The 16,668-nt window shown below is 45.4% G+C and overlaps 1 protein-coding gene across 4 annotated transcripts in view; it reads left to right on the forward strand.

The window, feature by feature from the left end:
• Window positions 1-696: 696 nt before the first annotated feature.
• CAV1 (caveolin 1) overlaps window positions 697-16,668 on the forward strand; it is a 37,163-nt gene continuing 21,191 nt past the window's right edge. Inside the window, exons 1-2 of one of the 4 annotated variants that reach the window (XM_054988002.1) lie at window positions 697-719; window positions 2,999-3,163. In XM_054988002.1, coding sequence (XP_054843977.1) covers window positions 3,062-3,163 — 102 coding nt within the window. In that variant the 5' untranslated portion in view covers window positions 697-719; window positions 2,999-3,061. Of the gene's footprint in view, window positions 720-817; window positions 1,194-1,234; window positions 1,553-2,754; window positions 2,780-2,998; window positions 3,164-16,668 lie in introns of those variants that run through there. The other 3 variants (XM_054987998.1, XM_054987999.1, XM_054988001.1) reach the window with 3 other exon arrangements.

Genomic DNA, 16,668 nt, shown 5'->3' on the forward strand with positions numbered 1-16,668 from the left:
CGAAGCAGCCGTTTTGCAGTCTGCCCTCACTCCTCATGTTCTGCATTTCCAAAAGTGCCTGCAGGCTCAACAATATTAGGAACCTCTGTCCTTCCACTCTATCCCTTTTTCATCTTTTCATTGTCTGGGACAAACTCGGCAACCACACCCTGAATTCCATGCTTCCGACATGGTCAGTAAAAGATTCTCCGGCTATTTCAGGCTTGGTTTTATCTCCATGAACAGCTCTTAGGGCCAAGAATTGTTGCTCGTTTTACCGCCACTGCCGATACAATCCACTTAATACTTGAAACGCTGTTCTGTTCGCCCCAACAGCTCTTTTTAAAAGACAATATTAAGGGCAAGCACGGTGCCACATAAATAATACTGAGCAAGTTAAATAAAGGCAAGGGGGGAGCTGTAAAATATTTGCATAGCTTGGAAACGAAACTGCCTGACAGAAGTCTCCTTGTCACCCAGAGACAAATCCAAGTTTCCACAACATTTACTTTTGGGGCAGAAGCCACTGTCAGCGGGGGGGGGGGGGGGAGATGGATGTTATTGTTCAGCTTTGCTTCGGGGTGGCTGCAAAACGCAGGCTTTCGAGCTGCACGTGCTGTGCGCCTTGTCTCTAGGCAGAAGCACCGGGGCGCCTCGTGATCGGAGCTGACGGGAAACTTCTCGTCTGAAAGCGCTCACACGCGGAGGGGTCCGAACGTGCCAACCGAACGTGTCAAAAGGTGACGCAAAGTCAACATTTTTATTTATTTATTTGCAAAAGCAGCAACGGCGTCGCCTGGATCCTGCACTGGCGTGCTGTGCCTGTGTGTACTTTTACGGTTGCTGCGACTGGCAAAGCGGAGCCTCAGGTTTCCAAAAAGGAAAAAAAGGGGGGTGCGGTTGGGATAGTCCAAGAAGCGCGCCCTGTCGGCGCGCCTTCACCCTTTCCCACCCCGGCTGCTCCCAATATCGTGGGGATGCGCCTAAAGACTGGGCAGCTCTCTTCTCCGGGCCCACAGCGAGCAGAACAACTCTTGGCGCGCAGCCAGCTGAGTAACTCGCAGCTACCTCCCACTCGGCAGCTCAGTTTTTGAAAAAAACAATACAGGATCTTCCTCCTTCGGATCCTTTAAATTATAGATCCGAGAGCCCCTCTGCAGAGCCTCCAGCGAGCCCAGGACAGCATGTCTGGGAGCAAATACGTAGACTCAGAGGTAGGAGGACTTTGCTTTGCACTTTCTTTTTTTCTTTTTTTTTTGCAAAGCTGCTTTGCGTTCCTGGCATCGCGTACCTGCTCCAGCCATCTCCGAGAGTACTTTTGGCTCTTCCCTTATCTTGTTCTTCCCGGCGAAAAGTCCCTCTTCGCAGAGTTGGAGACAAAGTGTTTCCACGGGGCAATCGGGGGTTATTGGTCGGCGTTCCTAGTAATCTGATCTTCTGGTCTGGGCACTTGCTTTCTCCCCCACCCAAGACTCGGCTTTTGCCTCTGCTTCTTCCCCCTCCCCAGGCAGTTCCAAGACTGCAGCAGAGTCTACGCAGGCGTCAATCCGACCTTCAGTGAGACTACTCTAGAGTAAGTGGTGGGGTGGTTGCTTTGCAGATAGGCATGCCTGCTTACCTGTGCAAAAAGCATGCAATCACGCTCCCCCACCCTTCCCAAATATAATTCTTAACCAGGCAAGGAAGAGAAAGTATTCCCAAAGGGAAAAAGTTTCTCTATATAAGGGACGCTGGCGGTCTGCTCGGGGAGCGCAAAGGAACTGGCATTTTCTGGAAAGGAAATGTTTTGTATGTAACTCCCAGCCGAATTAGATTTAGATCGTTTGAAAGGGTTTATTTTTACGCTTCCGTCAGGTTAAAGTCAATTCGGATTCAGTGGATGGTGGTTTAGGGCTAAGGGGGGGGAAATATTTCGCCTCGCTTTTAGGGAGGTCCTGTGCAAAAAAACAGGGCCTGCTGGCAACTCTCTGGACTGGGGACATTGCAGAGAGGCTTCGTGGACCTTTCAGCGAATGCCTCTTTCATCGCCCGGTGGAACTCACAGAGACGTTGAAGCGGCTTCCCCCATCCGCTCAGTGCGGTCTTGTGGGTGGTCGTGGGTCTTAACGCCTCCTTAGTAATTGATAGTGCTGATTCCCGAGTAATGAATTAAATGATGTTCGGGGCTTGGTGCCAGGCTAAGTCGCAGGAGTGGCTGCTCTGAATTCCCCCCTTTCCCCGAGGAGCTCGTGTTTTGCAAAACTTTGGAGAAGCTCGCTTAAATTTTGTCAAATGCATTCTCTCGTGTGCCTTTTCTGGGGGCGTTTAGAGGCTTGGCGCAGAGGGGTGTTTTTCTCTCCCTAAAGGAGCTACCTGGCTAAATCAGGTGTCCTGGTCTGCCGCTGAATAAGAGACAGAGAGTGCCCGAGAGCCGTCTCCAAAATGGGGGTTCAAGGCTGCGCTCCCCAAAGCGCTTAAGACTGCCAAGTCTTACTTGGGACTATTGACCTATGGACCTACTCCCCAGTAAACTCGCAGAGGATTGGGGCTGCGCGTCGGCGCGCTCACTGGCAGACGAAGCCGAGGCGCTGGTTCAACTCACCCGCGCGCGTAGGGAGACGCAGCAACCGGGGGATGGTTTGGGATCGGGCGGCTGTCTCCTAGGGGAAGGCGGCTGGGAGAGAGCGCCGGGAGCGGGGCGATTTGGGGGATCGCCCGGGGTGACCGCGCCCTGCCCGCCGGGGAGTTCCCTTAGCTCTGCCCGCGCGCTGCGTGCGACCGGAGAGGACCCCTGGCGGCCGGCGTGGGAGCCGCGGCTCTGGTTGGTACCGAGGGGTGTGGTGTAGGTACTTTGGGTCCAGTTAAAAGTCAGCCTCGGGGCATTCCCTGGCTGTCGGCTCGTGCCTCTGCACGCGCTCCTGCTGCCCCGCGGCCGGCCGATGAGCCGGTGAAGCTTTGGGACGCCCCTTCCCTCTCTCCCCCCGCCCGCCCGCGCCGTTGATAGTGCTGCGGGTTGATCGCTCCCCCTTCCTCCCTCTAGGACTTTTTGTACACAGCGCCCATCAGGGAACAAGGCAACATCTACAAGCCCAACAACAAGGTCATGGCGGATGAAATGAGCGAGAAGGAGCTCCACGACGTGCACACGAAGGAAATCGACCTGGTCAACCGAGACCCCAAGCATCTCAACGACGATGTGGTCAAGGTAGGAAGTCCAGTGCTTTCCCCTCAAGGGAATCTGCTCCAAAGATGAGGCAGCGGGAAAGGAGTGCCCAGCTGCAGTGTGTGGCTGGCAGGGTGATCTGGTTTGGATTGGAAAACCCACAGGGGACAAGCAGGGTCTCCCCCAGGATTGCACCACAATGGTTACCATTAGTCATAATTTCCCTCTAGAATGTTTCTTGCCTGTCCCATACTGAACAGTTGGGTGGATTGTAATGCAGAAACTGAATTTGCTTGCTTACAAGTTTGCATATGATGATTTTGTACATTTATCTCTGTTGACAAATCCTGGTGAACTTCCAACAAATAAATACCAAGTTCAGGAAAGTTCCATGAAGGAAGCATGTCCAATAACAGGAATAAAGTTTCTTCCTATTTATTTTCTGGTTGGAGCTGTTTGATCTAAGGTTATTTATTTGCTATTGCCCATTGAATAATTATTGATCTAGAAGAACCTGTCTCCTACCTCTACCCTGGAGTTGAGCCCCTGAGCAGCTGGTATTTCTTGACCTCAGTTGCTCATCTCTAAAATAGGAACAAGAGTGACCCAACTTCACAAGGTTGTTGTGAACGGGAACATGTCTTTAAAATTACCCGGCACATTGGCAAATGAAAAACAGCAGCTGCTGTGGCATGAAGGCAGTTTGTTTTGGCCTCCATTAGGGAAAGCTGTTTTAAGCAATTGTGTGTTGGTTTCTGAGCATGAAGGCTAAAGTTACTTCATATTAAAACTGCTTCAGAGATGCCAAGCAGCCAGTAGAACTGTTGCTTTCATCGTGCCCACGTAAGTGGAATAGTACTTGGCAACCCACTATCCTGAAATAAAACTTTCTGCAGGTTGTCTGACTAAATAGGAAAAAATGCATTGCATGAGGAAAACATACAAATATCAAGATGCCCTCAGAAGGCAGAACTTTTTTTTTTTCAAGTGAAGCCATCACTCCCCTTGGAATAGGAAGGAAAAAATGAGAAAAGAATTTATTTGCAATGCCTACCATCTTTTGATTAGTAGAAAAGTGCCAGCCAGCTAACTGGGCAGTGGGTTTTATTTTTTAAAACATCTTCATTAAAATCATAGATGTCAGGTGACTCCTTGAAAGCTGAATTCCCCTTTTCCTCTGTTCCAGGAGGGAATGCCTCTTCTGGCATGGTGCTTGTTATAACATCTTTAAAAGCTAAGATTTTTCATTGTCTTCAGAATGTTTATTACTGTGCTTGTTTTGGACAGTATTCATCAATAAATTAAAAATGATACAATTAAATTAGCATGACTATAATCTTATGCACATGCTGGGGGGATGGGGTCAGGCCTTCTTCCAAGTGTGCGCTGGATCAGATCATACGATTGCTTTAATTGGGTCACAGCCTTCAGAAACTGAAGAGGGCTTAACTGAATACATTAACTCTCTGCTTGTGAACTGGGAAGATCCTGTATTAATTCTGTTACGTGGACCTGGAGTTCCATGGAATAGTATAGCTGGAAGCACACAAATGCTGTGCCTAAGCCAAATGAAGGCTAAGTTGGGGGGGGGGGGTGTCTTTTTTTCCAACTTAAAAATGCCAAAAGAAGACGAGGAGAAACTATTAACTTACTTGGCACAAAACCTTTCTGGATCTCCTGTCAGTGTTGCGAATGTCAAATGTTGACCATTCGAGCAAATTTGGGTCAGTGGAAATTATTATTGGGCCCATCTGAGTTAGAGAAATCATGAAAATAATCCACTGTTGGCAGAACTTGCTTCCTATTTGCAGATATGATGGCCAGAGATTGTAGTTCAAGCTCATTGGAGTTTACAAAAAGCCATCCATTGGTTTTCCCCTTATCACTTACTGTGCGATCCTGTTCTGAGTTGTTCCATTTCTGTAGGCCTAGCCTGGGGGAACTTTACATAAGATTGCCCTCTTAATCATCAGGATGGTATGGTTAGCAATTGCTGTTGTAAGTACTTTGGGGGAAATCAGTTTGTTCTGCTGGTGTAGAGGGAAGAAGAGATTTTTTTGCAAATGAGCAACAGGATGTGTGTTTGCAGTATCTGATTGTCCAAGGTCATTGAAGTACCATGGCTAAAATTGATGACTGTGGGATCAGCTCTGGAAACTATTTTCATTGCCAGTTTTTAGAACCGGTCAGACAGTTATGAATAAAGAAGAGAGTGTGCCCGAGTCTATGCAGAATGTAACTCCATCAGCACTAAGTAATCACAGCTAGTCCCCACGTATCTGGGATTAGGGAGGCTGTGCTTTCAGGCAAATCTGAAATCTGGCAGTCTCCTATTTCAATGACTTGCACTGATATTCAAGTGTATTATTTTAAACTAATACATTTTAGTTCTTTCATTATTGCCCTTTTGAGCTAATCCACTCAGGCTGTCGTCAGAAGCCTTTCTTCACATTTCCCCACTGTGGGAACTGTGACAAGGCCTTCTCTGTGGTGGGACCAAGATTATGGAATTCCTGTCATGGGGAAAGTTCATTGTACCTTCAGTTTGCTGACCTTTATGTTCTAGTTTTTAAAAAGGCTTTTCCAAAGTGCTTCTGGGGCCTAGAAAATCTTCACTCCTGTGTTGCTGCTAGCTGTTTCCAAACCCCTCTCAGTTTTTAAGTAGCTTTATACAAAATAGTGTTTTTATATTGTTTTTCGCTTTGTTGTGATTTTAATGTTGTTATTGTTAGCTTTCTTGTAGATCCATAAAACATAAGGGCAGCATAGAATTATTATTGTTGGGATTATAATTTCTCCAGCAATGCAGCAGTTGAGAACAAAGGTTGGATGAAAGTTGAATGTTCTCCCACAACAAACGGTGCCTGCATTTCGACAGCTAGCACATCAGGATTCATTCTAGAACTCTTCTTCCTGAGATGCTAGTGGGGAAATTTTGATAGGCAAGAATAATCCCAAAGCCCACACCAACGTTCTAAAACGGAACTATTTCCCCTGAATGTTGCATTTGGCTCCTAGTCTTAAGGAAGGGAGCAGACATTTCTTCCCACAGCAGTCACAGAAGGGGGTGGGGTGAGGCAAAAATCTCTCAGAACTTTTGGTGAGTCAGAACCATGTTTTTATGGGTTTCCACACAGGTCAAACCACAGAATCCTTTCCACAGTTCTGGTATCTCAGTTTGTAGACAAAGAGTCAGTTTGAGGGTCCCTGGCAGAGGTCATGTTTGAATTAAAGGCTACAATCCTTTGCACACTTATTTTACCAATTAAACATAGGGAGACTTACTTCCAAGGACTCTAATCTGGAGAACAGGGTTTGATTCCCCACTTCTCCACTAGAAGCCAGCTGGGTGACCTTGGGTCAGTCACAGCTCTCTCAGCCCCACCCACCTCACAGGTTGATGGTCGTGAGGATAATAATAACACACTTTGTAAACCACTCTGAGTGGCTGTTAAGTTGTCCTGAAGGGCGGTGTATAAATTGAATGTTTTTATTATTATTAAGTAAATTTGTACAGAATTGAATCTCTTAGATTTCTTGCCACCAGGAACGCGGAAAGCATTGTGTATGAAAGCTGCTTACGTAAACATTATTGTATTTCGTTTTGTATAATTGGGAAGAGAAGATGGGCATGGGAAGGGAGTGCAGAGAAGAGCGTATTTTTTTAGCTCGTTATTCAGCAGTTCCCAAAGCAACAAGCCTTCTGAGGATTAATCAAATGTCCAAAGCACAATGGCATCTAGATAGTTTGAGACAACATTACTCAACAGAGAAAGATGGATTCTACTGGGAAAGGGAAGCCTTTTTCCAAGAGAGGAATACCAAAGATGGCAATACACCATTGGGTCCCAAAGGAAATGGAACGATTAAGAATGGCTTCGAATGGTATCTCAGAACTCTCAGGACAATTTGTTATCATATACACACAAGTAAAGTGCCATATAAGTTAGTACTAAAAGATGTATCATCCTAAAGGTTGTAATACTCAAAATTAGGGTTGCTAACTTCAGGGGTTGGGTGGGCTGGAGATCTCCCTGAGTTACAGCTGATCTCCAGATGACAGATATCAGTTCCCTTGGAGAAGTTGTTTGCTTTGGAGGATAGTCTCTGGCATTATACCTGCTGAGATCCCTCCTCTCATCAAATCCTGCCCTCTCCTGCGTAGATCTCCAAATAGCCCAACCTGGAGTTGGCAACTCAAAACCCTTGTTTTCGTAACGTGTGCAGCATTTTCTTCTATAGATCTCTATTCGGAGTGTTGCTGTAGGAAAGCAAAAATATGCTGCCTAACTTCAAGAAGGCAAACTAGTATTTTTTGCCTTCTGCATTACTTATTTGAGTCAGAGCCAAGTGGCAGGTATCAGACGGGAATGCCACCAAAGTGTCACATTCAACAGGAACTTCTTTCAGATTCCTGTAATTAGGGAATCACTCTAACTTTCAGTGGTGGTTTCTAGTGCAAACTGAAGATTCAACTGCACAAACAGTAAAGAAAATGCTATTCCTGGACTGTACACGTTTAAAGTGCAAGTGGCGAGACCATGTATTCCCCCTGCTGGGGGGAAAAATCAATGAACCCGTATAACTATAGTATTGCAAGGGGTCTTTTAGGCCATCTAGTTCTATACAGTACAAATAGGGCTGCCACATGTCTGTTTTTTACCCAGACAGTCCGGATTTTTCTTGAAGTGTTGGGAAAAACTGCAGAGAAAGTATTGGACAAATGTCTGGTATTTTTGTGCATAGGGAGGAGCAGCTGACCAAGGCAAGTAATCGATGTCCGGCAGCAGTGGGTCCTTGCTGATGAGCAGGATTCATGTTCATGTGCCTTCTCCCTGCCTCCTCTCCCCCTTTCCCCATGCTTTTAGCAACCAGCCAATTGGTGGATGCTGGAGAAAGAGTAAGCCCTCAAGGAGAGCGGGGGGGGGGGGGTCAAGCCCCGCCTCCCTGCCTCCTCCCCTCTCTTTGTGCATCCACTCAGGCTCAACAGCAGCCAGTCTGCTACTCTGCTGCTTCATGACTCAGCCTTGCAGACCAACTGAGTGTGAGCAAGCAGGTGTGCGCGTTTGGGCAGGCAAGCAAGTGTGGATAGTATAGCAGTGGGTGACGAGTTTGCAGTAGCACCAGGGCAGGCAAATGGTGGTGCGGATGGCACAATTTTGCTGTTCAGATGGGCCATCAGGAACTGTGCTTCCATGACTTGGGATGGAAAGTGACTCAGAAAGTCAAGTCAGGCATCAGCAGGTGCAGAGTAAGTTCCCTTCTGCGCTCCACTGTGCAAGGAAGGGTGAGTTGGAAAAGATCCCAAGGAGGACGAGCAAGAGAATCAAGGGCAACCTTGAAACTGATGGTGCAGATGGCTTCTGCTGCTGTTACTTCCCCTTGGCCCTCTCTACCCTTGCACTACTGCTGTTTCTTGGCGGGGGGAGGTATGTATGAAACGCTGCTCTCCTGCCTTGACTTATAAAGTTCTGTTCCCGGTCTTTGTGGCTGAGCAAAGGAGGGTAGGAGGCCAATTTTAACCCCACTGAGACCTCACAGCTTCAAGAAACATGAAGTGTGTCCAGTATTTCGGTTCAAAGCATCTGGCAGCCCTAAGTACAGGAAATCCAACTTAAAGCATTCCTGACAGATTGCTGTCCATCCTGTGCTGAAAATCTCCAATGAGAGACAGCTCCCCGCTCCCATGTTATTGGTTCCAATGCCAAACTGCTCTCAGCATTAGGAAATTTCTCATAATTTCAGCTGAAATGTCCTGTAATTGAAGCCCATTAGATCTATGCTTGCCTTCCAGAGCAAAAGAAAACAAGTCTATCTGCCTTATATTTGACAGCACCTCGGTCTTCTCTAAGCTAAGGATACCCAGCTCATTCCAACTTCCCACCTAGGACTTTTTTACCAGATGACCTTCCTCATCCTTCGTCTACGTCCTTTTAAAAGCATGTCACCCGGTACTGTATATGGCACTCCAAATGAGATGTGTCTAGTGCAGAGTAGAATGGATTATGGAAAACTAGAAAGTTGGGAAGCAAGAAGACAGGATAGCTACAAGGATAAGTGAGGGAGAAGATAATTTCAGCAGCACTGAGACACTTGAAGAAAGGCAGGGTAAAATATGGTATGACAGGTGGGATATTTTGAGCTTATTAGGCCCATTGGTTGTTCGGAAATGTGAGAAATGTCCACATCTCAGCATACGGACAAAAAATGTAATGTGCACCTGACAAACACATAGTTGTCATCCTCTGTGCCTGAGCTATGAATCCGGTACTTCATGGAGAAGTGCTTCGAGCTATAGTTCCCTCACTCAGCTGCCGACAGCATCAGTCTTTCAATCAGGAATTGCCATTCCTCGATTTAAGATTCCCATTCCTCACAGGTTTGATGCCTGACCTCTCTCCCTCTGTCTCTGTGAAGTACCTAAAGAAATGGTGTGTTTTACCTCAGCGAAAGAAGCTCTTGGGGGGTGACTTTAATGCTAATAGAGAGGCTGTTCTAAGGGTGCATTTTCAAAAGCCTAAACTTTCTTTAACCTATATTACCGTTAATCAGTAATAAAAAGACAGATTTTTCTATCTTTTGATGTATGTCTAATGGGTGAGTGGGCTGTTCTGGTGTCTTAGAGTACAGAAACGATGGTTAGTAACATTTCTGAATTAATTAAATACGTAGTGCAACTCAAGGCCATAAAATGAAAAGAATGTTATATGCCAGAGGTTTGCATGTGTTGCCTTTCTGCTGACTGTTAAATATTTGAGGCCCACCTCCAATCCCATAGTTCTGAGCATTTTAGCTACTTGCTCAGCAGTTTTGTATTTCTTGTTGCTCACTCCATGCTAACACCTACACAGTCACATAAAAGCTAAACTGGCCACAGAAGACAAATGATCTGGCAAGGGACAAGAAATCTGCTCTGTAAGCAGCTCTTCCAATGGCGGCTTCAGTATTTGTTTTAAAAAGGGTTTGTAACTTATGAAAAGCTTCCCCCATGAACAACAGGAGTTGCTGCACAGTTGTCCAAAGCGCCTAATAAATAAACTTTGATAATAAATAAATGTACTACCACGTAGGGGTGTGTATAACAGGAAAAAAAGCTGAAACTACGCACAGACCTCAGTGGTTTGGCTCGTTAAAGCAGCTTCTGGAATGCTGAACCGAATCTGGGAAATGAAGCTGTAATGGTTTCCCCCCTACCAAAAAGTTAGTGTGTTTCGATTTGGTACTTACCACACACAGGCCATGCTGGCAGGCCAGGCAGTTCGGAGCTGTTTGACAGCATCTTGTATTCCTTATTGGCAATTCTGTCTGCCCATGCAACCGACTGGCCCCAAAGGGGAGAGGCAAAGGATTTCCTTTGTTCACAAGTTTTCTGATGCAAGGTTTGCACCTGTTTGGGTACTGCTTGCAGCTCACACAGGTCAGCAGTGAAAGCAGATCTTGCACAGATGAGCCCTTAGTACTACAAAATGCATAAAGTAGTATTGAGCATTTGAGTTGTGCAGAACTCTTTGGAGAATGTTATAGACGGTTGCAATCTTTGGAGCCAGGTTTTTTGGGACATGAACCTTAAAATGGTTGGGGGCAGGGTGAAGATAAGTGACTTGGTGGGGGAAGGAGTTGCAGAAGGTGTGAAAGAGACTTACAGTGCAACCCTAAGTAGGGTCATAGCATTCTAAGTCCTTTGAAGTCAGTAGGCTAAGAAGGGTAGACCTGCTTATGATTGTACAGTCAAGCACCAACGGTTTCTCCACTGAAAACCATCCTCTCCTGAAGCTGCTTTTCCCTAACAGAAGTGATCGTTGCAGTTTTATTCCATTTGTACACCCTGAAATGTCTTTTTAAAAAAGATTTTAGAAATTCATAGAGCATAAGACTGTCAACAGCTATTAGCTATGAGAGCTAAATGAAATCTCCATACCTGGATTGTTTAATCTCAGAATGCAGGATGTTGAGGATGGGTTACAGAGGAGATTGGGCCTTGCCTAAAAGCTACCTATAGACGTCTGGTTGTCCACTCTTACAAGCAGGATGCTGGATGAGATAGACAATTCATCCCAAACTATAAGGGATCTCCTTATGTTCCTAACCTACAGCCAACTCTGGACATGGCTGGGGCAGGGAGTGGATTGGTTTTGATAAGGCTTGGTCTTTCCCTGTAGTTACTTTACGTATCTAAAGCTCCTTTTAGTATCTTCCCCACGTCTCTGATCACAGCATGAGCATAACCCTTGAGGGAGCCAAGGCAGTAGAAGAGGTTGAGAGTGCCTGAGTGGAATAGAGCTGCAGAAACTCCACCCAAGGACCGCAAAGGGTGGTTGGGAAGAGAAGAGATAGCAAGCATTTTCCTAACTCATTTGCTCCGAGGTCGCTAGGCCCAGTCTTGAAAACAGCAGGAGACCTAAGGAGCAGGAACATGGGGAGGCAGTTTTCAGCAATGACATGATGTCTTTTTCAGGAAAACCTAGAATTAACATCACGCTGTAGACTCAACAACTTTTGTAAAAAATCCTAATTCCACATGCCACTGCTCAGAGTAGGGGGGTGGCATTCCTGTTTGCTCCCATCCTCATCCTTTCCCACATTTTGTGTATGCCAAAGGCACTCCAGTTGCTGAACCTAGACCTTCAGTATATTGTCGAAGGCTTTCACGGCCGGAGAACGATGGTTGCTGTGGATATTCCAGGCTGTATAGCCGTGGTCTTGGCATTGTAGTTCCTGAGACACTGAGAGATCTCTGTCTTTTGGTGCTACACCTCTGCAGATGCCAGCCACAGCTGCTGGCGAAACGTCAGGAACTACAATGCCAAGACCACGGCAATACAGCCCGGAAAATCCGCAACAACCTAGACCTTCAGTTCCTGTACCATCCAGGTGAGAAACAGACAGATGGCACCCCAATAGCAAATGTCTTAAGAATAACATCTGCTTGCCGCCTACCCACACAGCATTCTGCTTTTGTCTAGTGTGGAGTCAAATTACAGTACTGCAGAATTTACGACAGGGAAGCAAAAACCCTGGAGTGTTAAGCATGGGAAAGATGCATCACATCTCCAGGATTCTGATCTAGACCTGGTCTGTAGACACAACAGATGGTAGTAACTTATCCAGGAGAGGACCATTGACTTTATTGCTTTCAATGCAGGGGGTAGGTTGCATAATTGAATAGTCCTCTATTTTAAAAAGGAAGAGTTATAACAAAGCTTAGATATTCTAGTTTTCTATGTGCATTTTTTGTGTGATGAGTGGCATGCCTTCCCATGCCACTCCAACTATGGTCACATGCAGGGGTCATTTAATAGAAAAAGAGCTGGAGGAACTCATTAGCATAACTCATTAGCATATGCCACACCCCTTGCCATCACCGGAAGTGTGTCATTAGCATAACTGATTTGCATATGCCACACCCCATGGCATCACCTATCCTGGCTGTTTTGGACCCAGTCGTGGACATTCAGGGCTGAAATTGGGCCCAAAATGGCAAAAGAGGGGCTGAAATGGCCACAAAGGGGCCCCAAATGGTCGGGATTGGGCCGCTGTTGAGTGAGAGTGATCCACTGCCCGTCAGAGGCCCGATCCGGGCTGGTTTGGCCCCAATCCAGGCTGAAATGCGCCCAAAATGGCCGAGAGTCAGGTGGGTGGGTCCACCTGACATGTGACCTCTTTGGGGAACTGCCGAAGCTGCGTTCCTGCGTGTTCCCCCTCGAAATGAGCCCTGATCACATGTAATCTGAAATTATACGGACCAGTCACAATTCTCCTGCCTCATTTCCAGTGGCAGCATGAAAGCTTGAAACGTGCATTTTAGAATCAGAAATCTAAGACATGATCAAATATTATTTATTTAAAATATTTTTATACTTGCTTTTCTCCTGAGTTTCTCAGGTCCCAAGCTGGGCAACAACAATGCATGAACAACTTCATAAAAAACAAACATTAAAAACAACAGATATGAAAACATTAAAACCGATCTAAAAATGCCTCCTACAAGTGATGAGACACTTGGAGATAGAGCCTTAGAAAAAAAGCTAAAAAATAAAATAACAGCACACAACATGGTAGTCTGTGTGTGTGTTACAAAAAGCTTGTGGTTGAAAGAATCTGGCACCGAAGCATAAACATCCTTACATGTACAAAAAGCCTACTGACCAGAGTTTATGCAGAAATGTATACATCAGTGCTTCAGATCTTTTGATGCTTTTAGCATTCTTTCCAGTGTTTCTTCCACCAGTTTAGCCTCTCCCTACTCCCACACATGGCCTTTCAGAATCAGTCAGTACTGCCAGGGACTCAGTTAACTGGTCATTGCCTTTTGGTATCCCTGATCACAGCCAGCCAGATGACTCCTAAGAGGGTGGGGCAGAGAGAAAGGGGCCCTTGTATGTGTTCTCTCTGGTAACTCCTACACAGGATAGCTCATAATTTTGTGCCAAACTTTGCTTCTTGTTTCTTTTAAAAACAAAAACGAAGGCTACAGTCCTATGCAAAGAAGGAAATCCCTGTTGGAATCAGAGCCATTTACTTGCCAAGATAACGTTGTGCTTCAAGATTCTGATAGACTTTTACATTTCAATTTGACTGATCGAAAGCAGCGAGCCATTCCACAAGTGCAGTTAGTAATTCAAGTCATCCACTTACACAGTTCTGTCAGCAGGCTGGTATTTAACTCGCATCAGGCTTAAACATATTCCAGATTCTTGGCTTGCATGGGCATCTGAGTGGACACTGTTATTTACACGTCTGTGCCAACCTGGAATTTCTGTTTATGTTTTTTTAAAAAATTATTACCTACGAGTTTGGATACCCAAGCCAAAAAATGCTTTTAATGTGCATAACAATAATAAGTATAATGAACCATTTTGGGCGGGGGGGGGGAGCACTTTAAGAGGTGCTTTTGTGCTGGCAGGTTAGTTCCTGGTTATCACCATTATTGCTACTGTGCTCTTGGAACAACTGCTGAGTGTGCCTCTACAGTTCTTGCTTATTTACTTGAGCAGCTTTTTAATGTTAAATAACAGAATTATGAAGCTGTTTGATACAGTTTCTTATGAGATGGTTGAAAAAGACTGTTGAAATGACTCAAAGGCAGAGTATAGGTAGCTTTTCTGAACTTACAGTCAGAAATTAAATAAGCCAAAAAATTAAGCCAGGACTCACTGTCAGTATCTTAATTTTAAAGAATCCAACTTTTAAAAAAAGGAACAGCCTTCAGAAATAGCTGGGAAAAGGGCACTAGTATTCTGGCATCTTGATGATGCTGTTTCACAGTTCAGTGTGGGCAGGTGGGGGAGAGGGGAGAAAATGACAGGAACGTTGTCCAGCCTACATAATGTAATAAACTTCACCAAAACAAGGAGGAATTGCATGGTTTCAGATAGTACAGAAGTGAAGCGTTTTACTGCTGAAGTTAATATAGATGTAAATAGTTGCTGTTCAAAACACAACTGCAGACGTAAGCAGAGAATTTTCTGACTCTCATCCAGCCTTACAGCAGCCTTAGTTTTCCATAATTCTGACCAAATAATTTTCTGCTCTAATTTCTGTCAGCCCTTGTCTCTGAGCAATTGACGAGGCACTCAGGAGTGATTCAACATTGACTCCGTAAGGCCTAACTCTTAACTCCCCACTCCCGCTCTCTGTGAAGGGGGCGGGGAGAGAGAGAGAGAGCAATGTCACTTCAGTGGCTTTTCACAAAAAAGTCAGAAGTTGCTTCCTGAGTAGCTAATGGGAGAAGCAGGAAAAGGTAGTTGGGAAACTCCCATCTATGGATAACATTTCATTTGGCCCATGGGAGCAATGAGAGAGATGGAATTTGGCACATTTTTTTTCAGTTTCTGGAATATTGTGTGAATGGGGAAATTTGTCCCATGGAGAAATGCATGTATTTCAAATATTGCTACGGGCCCTTCACGTCCCCCCTGTCCCCAGGAAGAGGCACGAGTTTCCTCTTCATGCATGATCCAAATGATGCCTATTGGTGTATTCTTTACCAGTGCTTCAGCATCACATGCAAACCCATGACTGTTTTCGCAGAGTATTTTTTAACTTGCACTGATCTTGATTTTCCTGGATTGAGTGCACATGTGGTAATGTGGCCGCGTGAGCGCTGAGTCCCGAGCCCAGATCCCAGCTTCACCGATTCAAATAGAAGAGTGTTCGTAGAGGTTGTGCCACTGACAAATGTATCTCGAGCAGCCTTTAGAATACATTCATACTGGTTACTTGTCCACAGTCTCTTTCCCTAAACAGCCTGCCCTATGTTTGTTGTGTCGTATTAACAGTGTGAATGGGAATAAAAACTTGTTTCTGCTACAAATGCTTCCCAGAATGGCTCCCTGGGTGCCATTCTTACCCACTGCAAGGAACTGCTTACAAATCTGCCTGAAGATTTTGCTTTCCTGAAAGTTCTGCTCTGTAAAAATGTTCTTGCCTGTCTCAGAAAAGGTTTAAAAACAGGCTTACTGATGTGTGAACTTAAGATTGGCTTGGAGGCCATCTTGGGCAGCATGTGGGGGAGTGTTGTTGTTGCTGTTGTTATTTGTGTAGCCCGCTAGTATGTAATGAATCCCAAACGTTAGCTAAGCAGACGGTGACGTGCTAATTGGTTCAGTGGCCAGCCAGATTCAGTTCTGTGGTCTGCTTGTTTTACTATAGTACACTTGAATATAAAAATACCGATTTTTATCTCTCTTGGGCTTCAAGAATTCTTTTAGGGAACATGTAGGAAGAAGGCATTAGCTACCTTTCTTCCTGTTACAGAGAGAATTTTGAACCTTTGAGAGGATCTTGGTGGTTAACCAGTAATTGAGTTAATTTGGATCAAATGTTTGTTTTGTTTATGCTTCAGGTTTTTTCCCCCCAGCATAATTGAACCCTTATGTACTGGTTTCAACTTCAATGCCAGTGCCCATGATTCATAACATCATAGGAAAATGTTTGCATGCTACATGCAATAATCTTTGGATTATCTGCCTGTGTGCAAACCATGGGCATAAAAATCAAAAGAATGATTACGGGACAAGGCAGATGGCCTGTTTGAGCTAGTATCTGGGCACTGACAGTGGCCGTGTGGCAAGCAGCTGCCCCAACATGTAGGACCCAAGAGGAATTATGGAAGCCATTACTGAGGGTGGTAGGGAGTGGTCTTGCTTGCTAGAGGCTTTCAAGGTAGAGGCTGAACAGCCCTCTGGTGGGGATGCTCAAGCTTTGGATTATCTGTGTCAAGTAGGGGGTTGGTCTAGATGGCCTATAAGATCCCATCTGACTCGGTTAATGCACGCTGTTCCTTAGGATACTGGAACAGAATCAGTGAGTTTAGATTGGAGTAACTTAAAATCACTTGTGCACCTGCTTTTCCTACATCAGCCTGACATCAACATCCTCCCTCAGCAGAGGATGGTATGCCACAGTGAGATATGCCTTGAATCCCAGTATCAAACGCCTATTGGGACTAGCAGTAAAAGCGAGACCATCCTCTTCCTTTATCCTCCCTCGCATTCTGAACATGCAACAAATCAAGTGTTGAAATAGACCAAGCTAATGAGCTGGTT

This window comes from Eublepharis macularius, chromosome 9 (genome assembly GCF_028583425.1).
Source record: "Eublepharis macularius isolate TG4126 chromosome 9, MPM_Emac_v1.0, whole genome shotgun sequence".
NCBI classification, from domain to species: Eukaryota; Metazoa; Chordata; class Lepidosauria; order Squamata; family Eublepharidae; genus Eublepharis; species Eublepharis macularius.